At 36.1% G+C, this 17,303-nt stretch overlaps 1 protein-coding gene across 5 annotated transcripts in view; it reads right to left on the minus strand.

The window, feature by feature from the left end:
- Positions 1-17,303, minus strand: part of LOC129557942 (zinc finger Y-chromosomal protein) — a 79,995-nt gene that overhangs the window by 19,640 nt on the left and 43,052 nt on the right. For 3 of the 5 annotated variants that reach the window (XM_055428593.2, XM_055428594.2, XM_055428595.2), the window contains exons 2-3: positions 10,395-10,483; positions 3,983-4,552 (exon numbers count right to left, since the gene is read on the minus strand). In XM_055428593.2, the coding sequence (XP_055284568.2) occupies positions 3,983-4,552; positions 10,395-10,455 (631 nt within the window). In that variant the 5' untranslated portion in view covers positions 10,456-10,483. The remainder of the gene's footprint in view (positions 1-3,982; positions 4,553-10,394; positions 10,484-17,303) is intronic. The other 2 variants (XM_088834461.1, XM_088834460.1) reach the window with 1 other exon arrangement.

Consider the following 17,303-nt stretch of genomic DNA (forward strand, 5'->3'; position numbering starts at 1 on the left):
TTTTCTTTTTTTTAACATGGGAAGGTCTTAATTTCTCCTTCATTTTTAAAACTTTAGTTTGAGAATTCTTGGTTGACGATCTTTTTTCAACTTTTAACATGCTGAATACATTATCTGTTGCCTTCTAGCCTCTATTTTTCCTAATGAGAAAACTGCCATTACTCTTTCTGAGGAACGATCATTTGTATGAGAAGAATCAATTCTGCCTGGCTTTCAAGATTTACTGTCTTTTAACAATTTAAAAGTCATCTCTTAGTTTCTAACAATTTTCTCCCTAATAATGTTTAATTCAATTTTTTAACAACTTAAGTTTTTTAATTTTCTAAAACATGACCAGAAAATTGATAATTACATATTTTAATTCTTTTGCTGCTTCTAACTTTTTTGCCATTAGTTTACACATGGTATAAAGTTCAAATAGTACAAAGGGTATACAATAAAAAAAATGTCTCCCTGCAAGTCATATCTGCAGTTTCCTCTGCAGAGCAATTCCTGAAGGCTTCTGGGTAAATTCTCAGAATCTGATGCATATGCAAGCATATCTATTTGAATTCCTAAAAGTATAATTTTGTCACAGGTATATGCATTTAAAATTTTGTTAGGTGACTTCCCTGACAGTCCCAGTAGTTAAGACTTCTGCTTCCACTGTAGGGGGTGCAGGTTCAATCCCTACTTATGAAATAAGACCTCGCATCTCACCCAGTACAGCCAAAAAAACAATAAATAAACTTTTGTTCACAGACAATACAGTGGATTAGAGTGACAAAACAGTGGCCTTTACCTTTATGATGATTTCCTGAATTTAACAGCTTAGTATTTACTTTTATTCCCGAGTAATAGTTCCTTTGACATAGTGTACACCTGGTATACATGTCCTAAATACATTTTAGAGTCCTTATACTAAAAAACATCAGTTTTAGCCTGACAAACAAAACCTTGTTTCTGTATCTTATCAGAACAAACTTTAAAAACCTGTTTAAGACTTCCTTGGTGGTATAGTGGATGGAAATCTGCCTCCCAATGCAGTGGACATGGGTTCTATCTCTAGTCTAGGAAGATCCTACACCCTGTGGAGCTACAAAGCCTTGTGAGCCGCAAATGTTGAAGCCCCCAAGCCCCATGGCCCATGCTTGGCAACAAGAGAAGCCACCATAATGAAAAGGATGCACATCACAACTACAGAATAGTTTCCCCTCATCACAACCAGAGAAAGTCCATGTGCAGTAACAAAGAGTGAAACCAAAAATAAAGAAAGTATCTGAGTATGACAAAAACCCTAAAATATCCTTATTCATTTTTCAGAAACAATTCCTATGTATGTTAAACTGTTATTCTGTTTACCATTTTAAAATAAATTCTGAAAACAAATAGAAAGCACCTGGTAGTGAGCTTACAATGGTAAGGTATAAAACATACTCAATTAGCTACTGAACAAAGGAATAAATACATAGAATTAAGAGTATTAAGTAAGTGAAATGAACATTTTATCATCCTTTGTATTCTTATAACTACTAAAAGCAATAAACCATAAATTGTGTGCATCCGACTGAGTGACTTCACTTTCACACACTGGAGAAGGAAATGGCAACCCACTCCAGTGTTCTTGCTTGGAGAATCCCAGGGACGGGGGACCCTGGTGGGCTTCCGTCTATGGGGTCACACAGAGTCGGACACGACTGAAGTGACTTAGCAGCAGCAGCAGCATCTAAGTTGATGCATTACGTAAGGTCTGGGCTTCATTTATTCACTCATCACAGAAACTCTTTATAGTAAATATTCAATATAACCAGTCATAATTAGACCCGGGTTTGATCCCTGGGTGGGGAAGATCCCCTGGAGAAGGAAACGGTAACCCACTCCAGTATTCTTGCCTGGAGAATCCCATGGACGGAGAAGCCTGCTAGGCTACAGTCCATGGGGTCGCATAGAGTCGGACACGACTGAGCGACTGAACAGAACAGAATACCATAATACCAGGTCAGCTGATTAAAACAATTAAAACATCTAAACCAGATGGCCCTGTAGGGGGCATGATAATGACAGAATTTCAGCCATAAAGTTAATGTATTCAATAGTCAATAAATATTTCATACCTAATATGCATAGAGTTTGATGGGAGAGATACCTAAAACAAATAAGAAACATCAAATTCTATCCTCAAGAATGACTTGGTCAATTTAAAAGCCACAGTAGCATCTAGACTACAAGTCTATATATGGCCATTTTGCTGTAAAAGTAATCATTTGTGTCCGTATACATTACTATATAATAAAAAATGAGAATTCTCTGTCATTAAGGAAGATCTTCAGAAGGAAGAAAATTGACAAGATCAACACTAAACATTGTATAAAAACTTAGGCATTTAGATTGAATAACTTATTGTCATTTCTAGAAAGAGAATATACATTTGTTTACACTCTGATCTACACATGTTGAATAAAATACATCAAAGAACTGAGATACTTCCTATTATTATTAAAAACACTGACTGTCAATAACCACGTCTCAGGTTTCTCTATCATGTATAAAATCAGATTAGATCATAACTTCGCTGCATTCAAAACAAAACAGGTGCCAAGCACTCCTCTTCCCCATAGAGTTTTAAATAATAAAAGAGAATAAAAAGTATATTTCACAGAAGGCTAAAACAAGTAATATAAATGAAACAGAAATCTCTAGATAAAATCTTTAAAAAATTTATATTCTAATTAAATTTACATTACAATTAAAACCTAAATTAGTTGTGATAAATATTAACCATATCCTGTTTTCTTCAGAATATACAATCAAGGTCAGAAACTGAAAATTATTAAGAACCTCAATACTTAATCTAGAATAAGCTTTTATACACAGAAGGAGTTCAATGAATACTTACAAAACCAGAAGAATCAGATTTGTGCCACCTATTAAGCAAGTTCAGTTGAATGTATAAAATTATAATTATAAAGTTGGGCCATATGATGCCTGATCACAAAAGAGATGTATAAATGCTTACAATCTCTGCCCCAAAATTAACTTTTAATGGTGCTATGCTCAAGACAGAAGGGATAAAGATTTATATTCAGAATTAATAGGAATCTCTTAACTCCATCTACACAGTAGAACTTGTTTTCAAAGAAAACAGTTGTCCCATGAGCTAGCAATTTAGGATAAACAAGTAATTTAAATCAGCTCCTAGATGATGGAACTAGTCAACAAAGTGAACCTCATTAATATAAAGAATATATAGAAAAACTGAAGTTAGAAAAGAGCAAACCCCTACAAACAGTGATTCTACTAACTTAATTATTACAGGTATGACATAAAGTATTAAGCTAAACTATATCTATTTCCCAGGTGATTTTAAACAAAAAAAATTTTTTCAAAAGGTAAATACAATGAAGAAACCCAGTATTCCATAAAGAGCTATGAGCAAAATGCAAAATCAATGGTATTAAATTTCAAACCAATCTAAAATCTAAGTAAATTAATTGTTTACACTCTTTTGCATTACTACTTTATTCTACTTAAACTAATTAAATTAATTAAACTAATTAATTAAACTAATATAATTCCAAGCCAAAAGACAATTTATTTTTTTAAATATAATTACTTCAAGGAGAAGAGGGGCACTGGTGTGGATAAAGACCCTAAAGTGCAAAAGTGACTCCATTTATAAAGACAGAAAGTATCTTTTTCAAGTTGAAACTCTTTCAAATTTCAGTGGTAATTATAATACTGCAGATAACAGCCTCATCACATTTCCATGATTTCGGCTTTTATCTTTCTAGTAAATCCTTACATAGAATAAACTATTTATTTTTGTACTTTCCTTAATTATGGCTTATCTTACAGGAACCAAACCATAACAATAATGCAAACAGGCCTAAGAGATTTATCTTAATTTTATATAAGTTTAAGACAAGAAAATATCCCCCGGATGTAAGTTAGGAAAGATAGCCTTTGAAAACACCTTTGACAATCACTGTACCCCAGGACTTACAGGAAATCATAAGGTAGTCCTCACAGTTGCCTTTGTCATCATCCTGCTGGTCCACAGGGATCCCGTTGGCATCTATGACTGCTTCTGAGGCACAATCTGCTACCAATACTTCTTCTGACACTACGTCGGCTGTCAGAGGATCAGTGACAACTTCTGCCTCTACTACACTATCATGAACAATGTGTTCAACGTGTCCAACATCAGACATATGTACAGACTCACTGGTCAAGACGTGTTCTGGCACAGACATTGAGGCTGAAGTTATATCAGAAGCTAAGACGTCATCTGGGACTGTGCAATGTGCTAAAGACACTTCTTCTGTTACATCTGAGGAAAGCATTTGCTCAGGAATGATGACATTTTCAGACACATCTGATTCTTCTAAGATATCTGAGCACTGAACATCCTCAATAACAACATCCTCAATAACATCTTGAATTACAACTGAGTCTGGATCATCAGGAACAAAATTATGCACAGTTATATCTGAATCCACAACATCTGAAACAAAAACAGTTTCTTGTACTTCCACAACAATTTGATCACCATCCATGTGTGTAGCATCAGTTCCTTAAAAATACAAAAATTAAAATGACAAATTTCAGGTAGGCATGAATGACAATCTCAAATGATATTATTTCATTTCCACCAGGAAAACAGACCATATACTTGACTTTGTCAAACATTAAAAAAGCTTTAAGAAATAAGATATTAACACAAATACTGTTTTTACTCAACCCCAAATAATTAACATGTAAAGAAATGGAAAAATAAGAAAGGCAGGACAGTCATAAAAGAAAAACAAAGTTCCCAGCAACTAAAAGAACAGGCACATCAATGAAAAGAGACAGAACGCCACAGCTGCAGAGAAAGTAAGAAAGACAACAGACTAAGAATCTCTGAGGACCCATAAGATGAAAAAATGTGCAGATGCATGGAGCAGTGGAGGTTGAGGTTGGTCTCTGTGGGTCCTGACCAAGTATTTTGCCTCCACCAAGCCTCTCCCTGAGCCCTTACCCTTCCATCTCCAAGGTAGTTCCTCAGAATGTAAGAAACTCTAGTGTACTCCATTCTGCAGTTAAGGAGTAAAGGTAGAGAGATGAAATCAACGGGAGCTCATCGAGATTAAATGACTTCACCAAGTTCACAGTTGTTTGCACAACACAAAAATGCCATGAGAAGAAAGTATCCTTAACCAAACATGACATAGATAAATGAAAACAAATCCGGTATCTTGACTTTTGGACCAGTAAAAAAGAAATATGAAAGTCTTAACTAACTAGCTACTCTGGTTGTCTTAGTGTCCCTGGCTGTGACTTAGAGAAGCTGAATTTACAGATAACCTAGCCCAATGACCCTGTGTCAATGAGCAGGCTCTGAGAGCAGATTCTTTAACAAACAAAAAAGATCAAGATGGCTGAAGAATAACATAACATGCAATAACTCTTTAAACAAGTAAATGCCCATCTAATTACATATAGAAACAATAACAAAAGGACACTTTCTTTCTATAAAACTTCTGACAAAACACTCAATGATAATTTGTTTTCAATGTTTGTAATAATCCACATTATGCAATAGATAACTTTAAACTCCATCTTAAAAACATAACTGTGAAAGCATTAAAAGACAACTGATTTAAAAAGGTCTAAATCAGGGAACAGTTAAGATATTCAATCTGTGACCCTGGACAAGCCAGTTACCCTCTGAGTTTTTCTTTCCTCATCAGTGAAATGAGGACAGTAGTATTTGCCATGCATACCTCATGGGACTGTTGTGATGACCGAATGCAAGTGTAAGGGAAGTTTTCTGAAAATACTATAATGAAAGATTTCATAATTAGGACACATGAAAATGGACGACCTGATAGATTAAGTGACTGGCTCAAAGATAAACAAGAGAGTGTTAATAAACAGGGTTAAAATGTTCCTCAACCTACCTTGACTAATGCTCACCCAGGCTTCCTTGTGCCCTTAAGCTAGGAAATACTATGTGTGTTTCTCCAAAGACTGTAACTTCTTTGGAGAAACTTGTGGAGAAACACACATAGTATTTACAAGTTTAATTATAATTTTTATTTTAAATTTGTATTTAATTTACATTTTGTATGTTTATAACTGTAATTCAACTACACTGTGATGTTCAAGTGACCAAAGAGGCAGTCACCATTATCAAGCAGAATTACCAAAAAGACTATCCAAACTGTAAGAAACATACATGCATACACACACACACTTACATAGGATTTAGAAACCTCATGTTAAAAATCCCCATTTCCTGGTAAAGTTAATTACTGTTTCATTAATATACAGCAATATGATCATAAAAAATTCAATGAATGAAATCCTTAAAATCTGAATGTGTAAGAGGACTTGTGTTAATCATTTTAATAATATTCTGTCCTTAGAATCATGGGTAATTTGTAAATGTCAATACATTTTTTCCCACTATTATAACTTCATGAATATCATCATTCTTGTGCAGTTGGAGGAATGAAGCAAGAGTCCATTTGCCTGGTGCACAAGGCTCCTTTCAGGAAAACTTTTGAGAAACAGGGCTATGTAAGCAGGACATTATCAAAACAGATTTCAGGTTTATATTTTATCTTTGGGGTCATGATGAACACAGATATGACATCATCCATATATTATTTTAGGAGTACTCTACTGGCAAAGTTAATGAAAAAAATAACTTTGAGGAAATAATTTAATATTATAGGGTAGGAGTGAGATAAAAGTTCCGAGGGTAAGTAGTAGAACTGGTATGAAAAGCAGTGTGGTACACAGACTGCCCTGATCTACCCTCCTTGCAAAACTGTCAATGTCCCAGTGGCTGGAATTGTGAATGTATCCAATTATGATGTATGTAGGCCATGATTACTCTGGGCATATAATTAAAGGAATCTTAAAACAGTGTGATTTCACTACAAAATTTAGGTGGGTCCAATTTGATTACATGAACCCTTAGAGAGAAATTCCCTAGACTGGCATTAGACAGTTGAAGCAGAACATTAATTTTGAGAGACATGCAATTCTAGGTTCCTGGGGGTGGGCACGGGAGGGAGGTATTGGCACATGAAAAGCAGGAGAAGGTACACAATTAGCAAAGAGCAGCCAGCAAGGAAATATGGACTTTGGCCCCACAACGGTAAGGAAGTGAATTCAGCCAACCACATGAATTAGCTTGGAATCAGTTTCATCCCCAAAGCCTCAGAAACACCCTGCTGACACCATGATTTCAGCCACATGAAATCCAAACCAAATAGCTTGGCTATGACAGTCAGATTTCTGACTATGGAAACTGTGAAATATAGAATTTCACTGTGTTAAACTGTTTTATTTGTTTCGAGTTTCTCGTACAAATGAATATAGATTTTGGATACCAGAGCATAGAGGGCCACTGTAACAGATTACTACAAATGTCAAATAGCTTTGACCCTTGAATAGACCACGAACAGAAATATGGATGTTAACAATTCATGTTAGTGAGAACTGAGAAGGAAGAGACAATCAAGGCAGAAAATTCTTGATGGACTTAGAGAACACTTAAGTCACCATGTACAGATAGTTACTACAAACCTAGACTTTAAAATACTGCTAATACTGTTTACAATAGCCAGGATATGGAAGCAACCTCCATGTCAATCAGCAGACGAATGACTAAGAAAGCTGTGGTACATATATACAATGGAATATTACTTAGCTATTAAAAAGAACGCAATTGAATCAGTTCTGATGAGGTGGATACAACTGTAGCCTATTATAGAGAGTGAAGTAAGTGAGAAAGAAAAACACCAGTAGAGTGTATTAACTCATATATATGGAATTTAGAAAGATGGTAATGATGATTCTATATGCGAGACAGAGAAAGAGACAGAGATGTAAAGAACAGACTTTGGACTCTGTGGGAGAAGGCAAGGCTGGGATGACTTGAGAGAACAACACTGAAACTTGTATATTATCATATGTGAAATGAATCTCCAATCCAGGTTCAATGCATGAGACAGGGTGCTCAGGGCCAGTGCACTGGGACAATTCTGAGGGATGGACAGTGGGGAGGTGGGAGAGGGGTTCAGGATGGGGGACACATGTACACCCATCGCTGATTCATGTGAATGAGTGGCAAAAACCACTACAATATTGTAATTAGCCTCCAAGTTAAAAAAAAAAACACACTTCTAATAAAAGCTCAAAACATAGTGAGGAACACATTATTCAAAAACTAAAGAAAGGAACATACTGTTATGTTATGGGTAGCTTATTAGGAAAACTCTACCCAAAACAAATATAACTCTATCCAATTCCATGGAAAGCGTAACATAAAATTTAACTCAGATATTTAGCTCAGGAGCTTTTGGCGATGTTGCTGCGGTAACCTGGTTTCTTTCTGCTGCTATGCTAAATTCAAAGAAAGAAAAGGAAATTGCAGAAGAATTAAAAAAAAAAAAAAGGGTAGAAGGACTTAATTTGGAATATTCTGTCTCAACAGATGAAAAAAGAAGAAAGAGTTAAACATGGGGTTATGTGATGTCAGGAAACTTTCTACAGAAAAAATAGTTTGTGACTCTACACCTCCCTGAAATTTCAGACAGACCAAACTGTCTGAGAACAAGGTCTTTCCGAGGCTGTAAATGGTGTGCCTCACACCACTAAACAAACTAAAATGTTCCTCAATCATCTTGGCAAAAGTCAAAAAGAAGTGGTATTATCTCTGAAAGATATGTAGATAAATTTCTTCTCTAGTAAAGGGAATGCCCATGAAACAGAGAAGAGACTCACAAAATTCTTCAAAAATTTATACTTTCAGAATCAATACTAGTTTGGATTATTAGCTTGGAGTAAAGAAGACAGAAAAAATACAACATATGGAAAGCTGGCACTGCAAATTCTAGGAATAAGATGCGCACAGACAAAACTACTCACAGAAAAACACTGTTTTTGATGAAAAAGGGAAGAAAAACTCAAGGCAGCCATTAAATGCCCAGGATTTGAAACCTAATGGTGATTACTGCATTAACCTACCCAGTTATTTTTGAACATTTATTAATACCATTTCACCCTCCTTTCACCCTGTTTGAATCAACCAGGATATTCAAGGCTGTCCTACCATTTACATTGGGAATAGGTAACTTGTTTCTTTGGAGAAGGAAATGGCAACCCACTCCAGTGTTCTTGCCTGGAGAATCCCAGGGATGGGGGAGCCTGGTGGGCTTCCGTCTGTGGGGTCACACAGAGTCGGACATGACTGAAGTGACTTAGCAGCAGCAGCAGCAGCAACTTGTTTCTTCAGCTGTATAGGACTGCAGATGAAGAGGAATTGCAAACCTGGAGCTATACCTAATGAACTGTACCCAGAGTATCATGAACATCTGATTTAGATGCTATTTTAGATTTTTCTAAATGCGGGAGACCTGGGTTCAATCCCTGGGTTGAGAAGATCACCTGAAGAAGGAAATGGTAACCCACTCCAGTACTCTTGCCTGGAAAATCCCATGGAGAATCCTGGTGGGCTACAGTCCATAGGGTCGCAAAGATTTAGACACAACTGAGAGACTTCACTTTCTTTAGATTTTTCTTAACTTCAGATGAGCATTTTGGATGCCAAGTTTGAGAACCTCAAGAGAGGATGAATGGATTTTATACTTATGAGAGGCTTAAATGTTTGGGAACCAGAGTGATAGGCAAAATAGTCCCTCAAAGATATCCAAATCCTAATTTTTGGATCTAGAAAATATGTGTGTGACATGGTAAAAGAAATCTTGCAGATGGAATTAAGGGTGTCAATGTAAAATAGAGACAGATTATCCTGGGTGGGTTGCTGGCTGGAGCCAAGAAAATGTGACAGGAAGGAATGTTAGATTCAAAACATGATAGGGACTCAATTTGCTACCTCTAAAGAGAAACACATATAAAACATGAGAAGGAATATAGGCAGTCTCCAGAAGCAAAATAAAACAGGCAATCAGCAAAGGAATGAAGCCCTGCCAACACCCCGAGTTTGGCTTTGTGAAATTCTACATAAGTGACAGTTAAGTAACACTGTATATTAATTCTACATAAATGACAGTTAAGTAACACTGTATAGGTTTCCAATCTACAAAAATGTGAGGTACAAACCAATGCATTTTACAGGTCACCAAATTTGTATAAATGCATTACAGCAAAAAGAGAAAACCAATAATACCAGCAGAAATAACTAATAGGACTTAACTGAGAAAAATGAGAATAACTGCAGTCAACAGCTAAGAATTTGATACTGATGATATTATTGACAAGATTGAGTTGGCAGTAAGATTTTGATAGGATAAGAAGATACCTAAATATGAATAAATTACAGATCTAAAAATCCATTCTACAGGTAACAATTCCAAATTTGGCAAATGGAAAGTGGAACAACCAAGAAACAGATATACCTATTCCATCAAAACATGAGTTTGGTTCCTGTGGCTGTAATTCAAGTTCATCTTCATCCATGGCCTCTGATTCTCATTAGCCACAGCTCCTAAATCAGGGAATAAAGTACACCAAACATTAAGTATTTAATGTTAAATATTACATATTTATTAAATATTGATTTGATTAAAATTACATTAAATATTAAAGATTACATTAAAATTAAATATTACATATGCCACCATGATATTCATACTTTTGAAATGGTCACACTTATTAATTAGAAACCTATCAACATAAAATAAAGGAAACATCACGATTTCCCAAAGTATTTGGACAATTATAAGAAAGAGTAGTAAATCAATCAGGTTGACAGTGTTTGGAGACTTTCTCTTTGTTTTAATCACAGTACAGCTTATATAAACAAGAATTTCTCTTTTAATTGAGGCACAGCTGAGTGCCAATTATTATATAAGTTTCAAGAATACAACATAGTGATTCACAATATTTGAAAGTTATATTCTACTTATAATTAAAAAATATTGGCTGTGTTGTGTGGGACATTTCTTTGAGCTTATTTATTTCACACATAATAGTTAGTACCTCTTTATTTCCTACCTTATCTTTCTTCTCCCCTATGCACTGGCAACCCATAGTTTGTTATCTATGAATCTGTTTCTTTTCTGCTTCATTTCAGTAATTTCTTTTATTGAAGGGCATAAATAGTTTAATTTACATATGTGTATTTTTGTATTAGCATAACTCAGAATAAGATACATAACATTTTTTGTACCCCAGAAAGTACCCTTTAGCTTCCTCTCCATTAACAGTAAATGACTCTTTTAAGATTCAAGTTTAACAAACTTTTGTACTGAGGGAATTACAGCAAAATTCTTATTACATCTTTGAATTTAATACAGGCTATCATCTTCCTACCAATGAATTACAGAAGGGTAAAAGATAAAAATTTATTACAATGATAAACATGCTTGAGATTTCTGCTTAGCTTACAATCACTTCCCTGCACTGACCTTCTGGTTGCAGAAATAATTCTCAAAGTATATTTATATTCTCCAGGCAACAAATGATTTGGTAGCTATAAAAAAAAATTCATCTTTGAGCATAATAAAATCAAAGTTCTACTTGTAGGATGTCTGAAACCATAAGCAAGAGTTTCTCTTTCTCCTAGTGACCAAAATAATAACATTTGAACATAAAGATGATGGTCATCTGCAAAATTTAATCTATGGTAGAAGAAATAGCCAGTGAATGCAAAGTACCTAGCACATGCCTAAAAAATAAGTGGGCAGATAGAGGGAGCAGAAAGATGAGGTTTATTAGGGGGTCATGATTTACTTAGCACCAGTTCATTTCAGTCGTGTCCGACTCTTTGCGACCCCATAAACTGCAGCACACCAGGCCTCCCTGTCCATCACCAACTCCCGGAGTCCACCCAAACCCATGTCCATTGAGTCAGTGATGCCATCCAACCATCTCATCCTCTGTCGTCCCCTTCTCCTCCTGCCCTCCATCTTTCCCAGCATCAGGGTCTTTTCAAATGAGTCAGCTCTTCGCATCAGGTGGCCAAAGTATTGGAGTTTCCTAGCACCAGGTACTACACATACTTAAGGCTGGTTTTCCCTATCTCCACTCTCTAATTCACCTTCAATTCTGCTATCACACAGCACTGTTTTTGTTGACAATATATAGAATGTCTGCTTGTTAAAATTTCAAATGTACTGTAGTGGGTATACTTTTCTCTTTTGGGTCCTTGATCGTGGAGGAACTGCCCCTCCCACACGTAGGTAAATCCTACTGAAAGCAATAGTCTCTTTTTTGAGTGTACCTTTGATATGCAAATCAACCAACCAAAGCCTGCAACCTTAGCCATCAAACTGATACACTATGCCTAGAATACATTTACCAGAAAACAATCCAAAGCCCCAAACCAAACAACTAGGAACAACAACTGGGTTCCTTTAGCCCAAAGACCATTGAAATTATTCAAAGTATAGAACCATAAATTTAGTATACCTTCTCTTCCTTGCCCATTCCTTCTCTACAGAATCCCAGTAAAGGCTCTACATCATATTTCCTCTGCTTCTTTCCACTATGTGGTCCTTCAAGGAATGCCATGCCCCTCTCCTCCTCTTCATGTATCTCTGACTGTAAACTTCTTCCTTTTCTAAAGCATAATTTAAATGATGTCAGACCTCAATGCAAAACATGCTAATGGCTCCCTGCTGACTCTAACCAAATTCAAACCCTGTGAACTACAAGCCTACAAGATCTGGTTCCGACAATCCCTTCATTATTCTTTTAATTTCCATTAATTCATCTTCTCCTCCTTTCTACCACCAAAACCAATCTGTTTGTCTCTCTCAACAGCCAAAAATATACAGTTTCAGATATGGAAAGACCTTTCTGTGCCATCATCTGTTTTGATTTATCTCTTACATATCAGTTCAGATCAGTTCAGTCGTTCAGTCATGTCCGACTCTCTGCGACCCCATGAATCACAGCACGCCAGGCCTCCCTGTCCATCACTAACTCCCGGAGTTCACTCAAACTCCTGTCCATTGAGTCGGTGATGCCATCCAGCCATCTCATTCTCTGTCGTCCCCTTCTCTTCCCGCCCCCAACCTTTCCCAGCATCAGAGTCTTTTCCAGTGAGTCAACTCGTCACATGAGGTGGCCAAAGTACTGCAGTTTCAGCTTTAGCATCAGTCCTTCCAATGAACACCCAGGATTGATCTCCTCTAGAAGAGACTGGTTGGATCTCCTTGCAGTACAAGGGGCTCTCAAGAGTCTTCTCCAACACCACAGTTCAAAAGCATCAGCTCTTCGGCGATCAGCTTTCTTCACAGTCCAACTCTCACAACCATACATGACCACGGGAAAAACCAGAGCCTTGACTAGACGGACCTTGGTTGGCAAAGTAATGTCTCTGCTTTTTAATATGCTGTCTAGGTTGGTCATAACTTTCCTTCCAAGGAGTAAGCATCTTTTAATTTCCTGCCTGCAATCAGCATCTGCAGTGATTTTGGAGCCCCAAAAAATAAAGTCTGACACTGTTTCCACTGTTTTTCCATCTATTTCCCATGAAGTGATGGGACCAGATGCCATGATCTTTGTTTTCTGAATGCTGAGCTTCAAGCCAACCTTTTCACTCTCCTCTTTCACTTTCATCAAGAAGCTTTTGAGTTCCTCTTCACTTTCTGCCATAAATTACATATACTTCCCCATAACAAGAAAATTATTAAAAAAACTCCTCCCTCTGATGAGAATCCACTTCATTCTTTTTTTTTTCTAAAGTATATGTCACGGTTCTTGATGTATGTCTCAATGTTTGACATTTTAACCACATAGTCCTTAATGAATACACAAGTAAAAGAACTCAATTGTAATTTATATTAAAGAATTAATTTCCAAGATGCCATCCCTAAGACATTTCCAATCCATTTTCAAAAGATAACCTATTTCATGACTTTTATTCCAAATGCTTCAAATAGAAAGATCATGGTAAAGATACTTCTAAATAGTCACTGCTTCCTCTCCCCAAAACTTTCTAGCTTGTCTTCTTTTTCCTCACAAAAATGCAATTATAAAAAGGTAACTGAGAAAATGTCCTATGAGCATAAGAAAAAGTAAAATGATTATTTAAGGTATCTTCAAATTTCCCTTCAAATAATTTTATTAGCTCTAATAAAAGTTCAATTTGGATATACCATGGTAGAATAAGTTTTCTACAATTCTCACCCAAAGAACACTGCTACTGCTCTGTGACAACCGAGAGTGGGATGGGGAAGGAAAAGGCAGGGAGGTTCAAGAGAGATGGAACAGGTCTATCTATGGTTGATTCATGTTGATGTATAGCAGAAATCAAACTTAATATTGTAAAGCAATCATCCTTCAACTAAAACTAAATAAATTTAAAAAATATATTAAAAATAATTCAAGGACACGTGACAACCAATGCAACACAGTAACTTTTCAGTAGTCAACCCAAAAGACATGGAGATCTGCAATATGCCATAAAGAATTAAGAAATAATTTTAAGAAAGTTCAGTGAACTAAAAGAAAACACAGAAAAAGTAAACAAAACACTGAAAGTCACACGAAAACAAAGGAAGTTTAAGTGCAAGACAGTGAACATAAAAGAGAACCAAACAAATTTCTGAAAAAATATAGTGAGATGAAATGGGGGAGGGGGATGCAATAGAGAGCATCAACAGCAAAATGGATCACAGGGAAGAAAAAAATTTGATGACATGACCTTCACATAAATTAGTCAAAGATAAATAAAACAAAAACTTGAGATATCTTTATAGAACACAACTTACATTCTACTGGCCTCCCAGGAAACGAGGAGAGAAAGGGGAATATTGGCTTCAAGGAACTAATGGTTTCCCTAACCTGCAAACATCTGGATATCCAAATGTCCTATATCCCCTGAATTTCATCCTAAATGATGAAACCGAGATCATCCTAAAATGATCTCAAGACACATAATTCAACTTTCTAAAAGGGAAACAGAGTTTTAAAAGCAGCAAAGAAAAATTTCTCTAATATGTAATCCCCATCAAGTTATAGATGTATTTCTCAGAAGAAACAATGTAAGCTAGAAGCTAATATTAAAAGAATTTTCTAAAATTGGAGTATAGTTGCTTTACAGTGTTCTGTTAGTTTCTACTGTACAACAAAGTGAATCAACCATATGTGTACATTTACCTCCTCCTCCTGTTGGAATTCCTTCCATTTAGATCACAAACAACATTGAGTAGAGTTCCCTGTGCCTTACAGTAAGTTCTCATTAGCTATCTGTTTTGATACACGGTATTCATACTATCAACAGAGTCTATCCCAATCTCCCAATTTATCCCATTCCTCCCCTCCCCACACTATTTTTCACGTTAGCCTGAAGGTCCGCTGTCGGCATTTATTATAAGGCAGGTCTACTGGTGACAAACTCTTTTGCATCTGTTTGGTAAACTCTATCTTTCATTCATTTCTGAAGGACATGTAGAACAATAATAAATTATTCTATACATCAAAGATGAAAACTATTAAAAGCAGGTACAATCTCTAAAACTGCAGTAACAGAAATGTCAATGTGAGGAGTAAAAGGACAGAGCTTTTCTATGCAATAAAGTTTTAAGTTGTCATCAGCTTATAAGAGATCATTAGGGACATAAGATTATTGTTAAGCCTCACTCATATTGTTAATCAAAAACCTACAACAGATACATAAAAGTAAAGGAAAAAAAACTTACCACTATGAAAAGTAATCAGATCCAAAAAGAAAGCAGCAAAAGAAGGAAAAAACAAAGAAATTCAGAAAAGAGTAAGATAGTAAGTCTTTAAGTATCATTAACCACATTGATGTTAAATGGACTAAATTTTCCTAAGGACAGAGTGGCTAGATCAATTAGAAAAGAAAAAGAAAAAACAAAAGACTCAACTACCAACTATATACTGCCTATAGGACACTCACTGCATGAGTTAAGGACAAACACAGGTTAAACGTGAAAAGATGGATAAAGATATTCAAGTGGAAATTTAAAAAAAAGTACAGATAGCTACAAACAATAGTAGCTCAAAAATGGAACAGAAGCCCGTTGAGTTCAGTTCAGTTGCTCAGTTGTGCCCGACTCTGCGAACGCATGAACCACAGCACGCCAGGCCTCCCTGTCCATCACCAACTCCCGGAGTTCACTCAAACTCATGTCCATAGAGTCGGTGATGCCATCCAGCCATCTCATTCTCTATCGTACCCTTCTCCTCCCGCCCCCAATCCTTCCCAGCATCAAAGAGTCTTTTCTAGTGAGTCAACTCGTCACATGAGGTGGTCAAAGTATTGGAGTTTCAGCTTTAGCATCAGTCCTTCCAATAAACACCTAGGACTGATCTCCTTTAGAATGAACTGGTTGGATCTCCTTGCAGTACAAGGGACTCTCAAGAGCCTTTTCCAGCACCACAGTTCAAAAGCATCAATTCTTCGGCGATCAGCTTTCTTCACAGTCCAACTCTCACATCCATACATGACCACGGGAAAAACCATAGCCTTGACTAGATGGACCTTGGTTGGCAAAGTAACGTCTCTGTTTTTTAATATGCTATCAAGGTTGGTCATAACTTTCCTTCCAAGGAGTAAGCGTCTTTTAATTTCATGGCTGCAGTCAGCATCCACAGTGATTTTGGAGCCCCCCAAAATAAAGTCTGACACTGTTTCCATTGTCTCCTTATGTAATGATAAATGGTCAACGCATCCAGACATACATCAAAAATATGTATAAAACCAACATTGTATCTTGCACAGCACACTTAAATATATTAAGCAAATATTAAATGGAGAAGTCTTACTATTGTAATGTATTTCTCGCTTCAAATTCATTAGTATTTGTTTTGAAGGGAGAAATATATTAAAATAACTAATAAGTCTCCTGAGGCTTCAATATTACAACTTTTAACAGATAGATCATCCAAATACAAAATCTACAAGGAAAAACTATTTCAACTACACATCAGATCAAATGGATCTAACACACATACCATCCAAAAGCAACAGGATCCTCATTCTTCTCAAGTACACTTGGACTATTCTTCACACAGATCATATGTCCCAAGTCTTAAGAAACTTAGAAAAAATTAACTTACAGCAAGTATCTTTCCTTACAACACTGGTATGAAATGAGAAATCATCAAAAATCTTTCAACAAACCAAAAAAACCTTTCTACAAAACAAAACAAAATTTAGTAGAATTTTGAATCCTACAAAAAATTTAAAGAAGGGCTGAGCTATCCTACTCAAACTCATCCAGAAAACTTGAAAGGTGGGAAACTCCCAAACTCATACTTTAAAGCCACAATAACCCAGACAAAGATGCCACAAAAAAAAATAGAACTACAGGCCTGGAGACAGTATTCAG

The sequence above is a fragment of the Moschus berezovskii genome, chromosome Y (genome assembly GCF_049115385.1).
Source record: "Moschus berezovskii isolate FMDL1 chromosome Y, NW_MosBer_1.0, whole genome shotgun sequence".
In the NCBI taxonomy this organism is placed as follows: Eukaryota; Metazoa; Chordata; class Mammalia; order Artiodactyla; family Moschidae; genus Moschus; species Moschus berezovskii.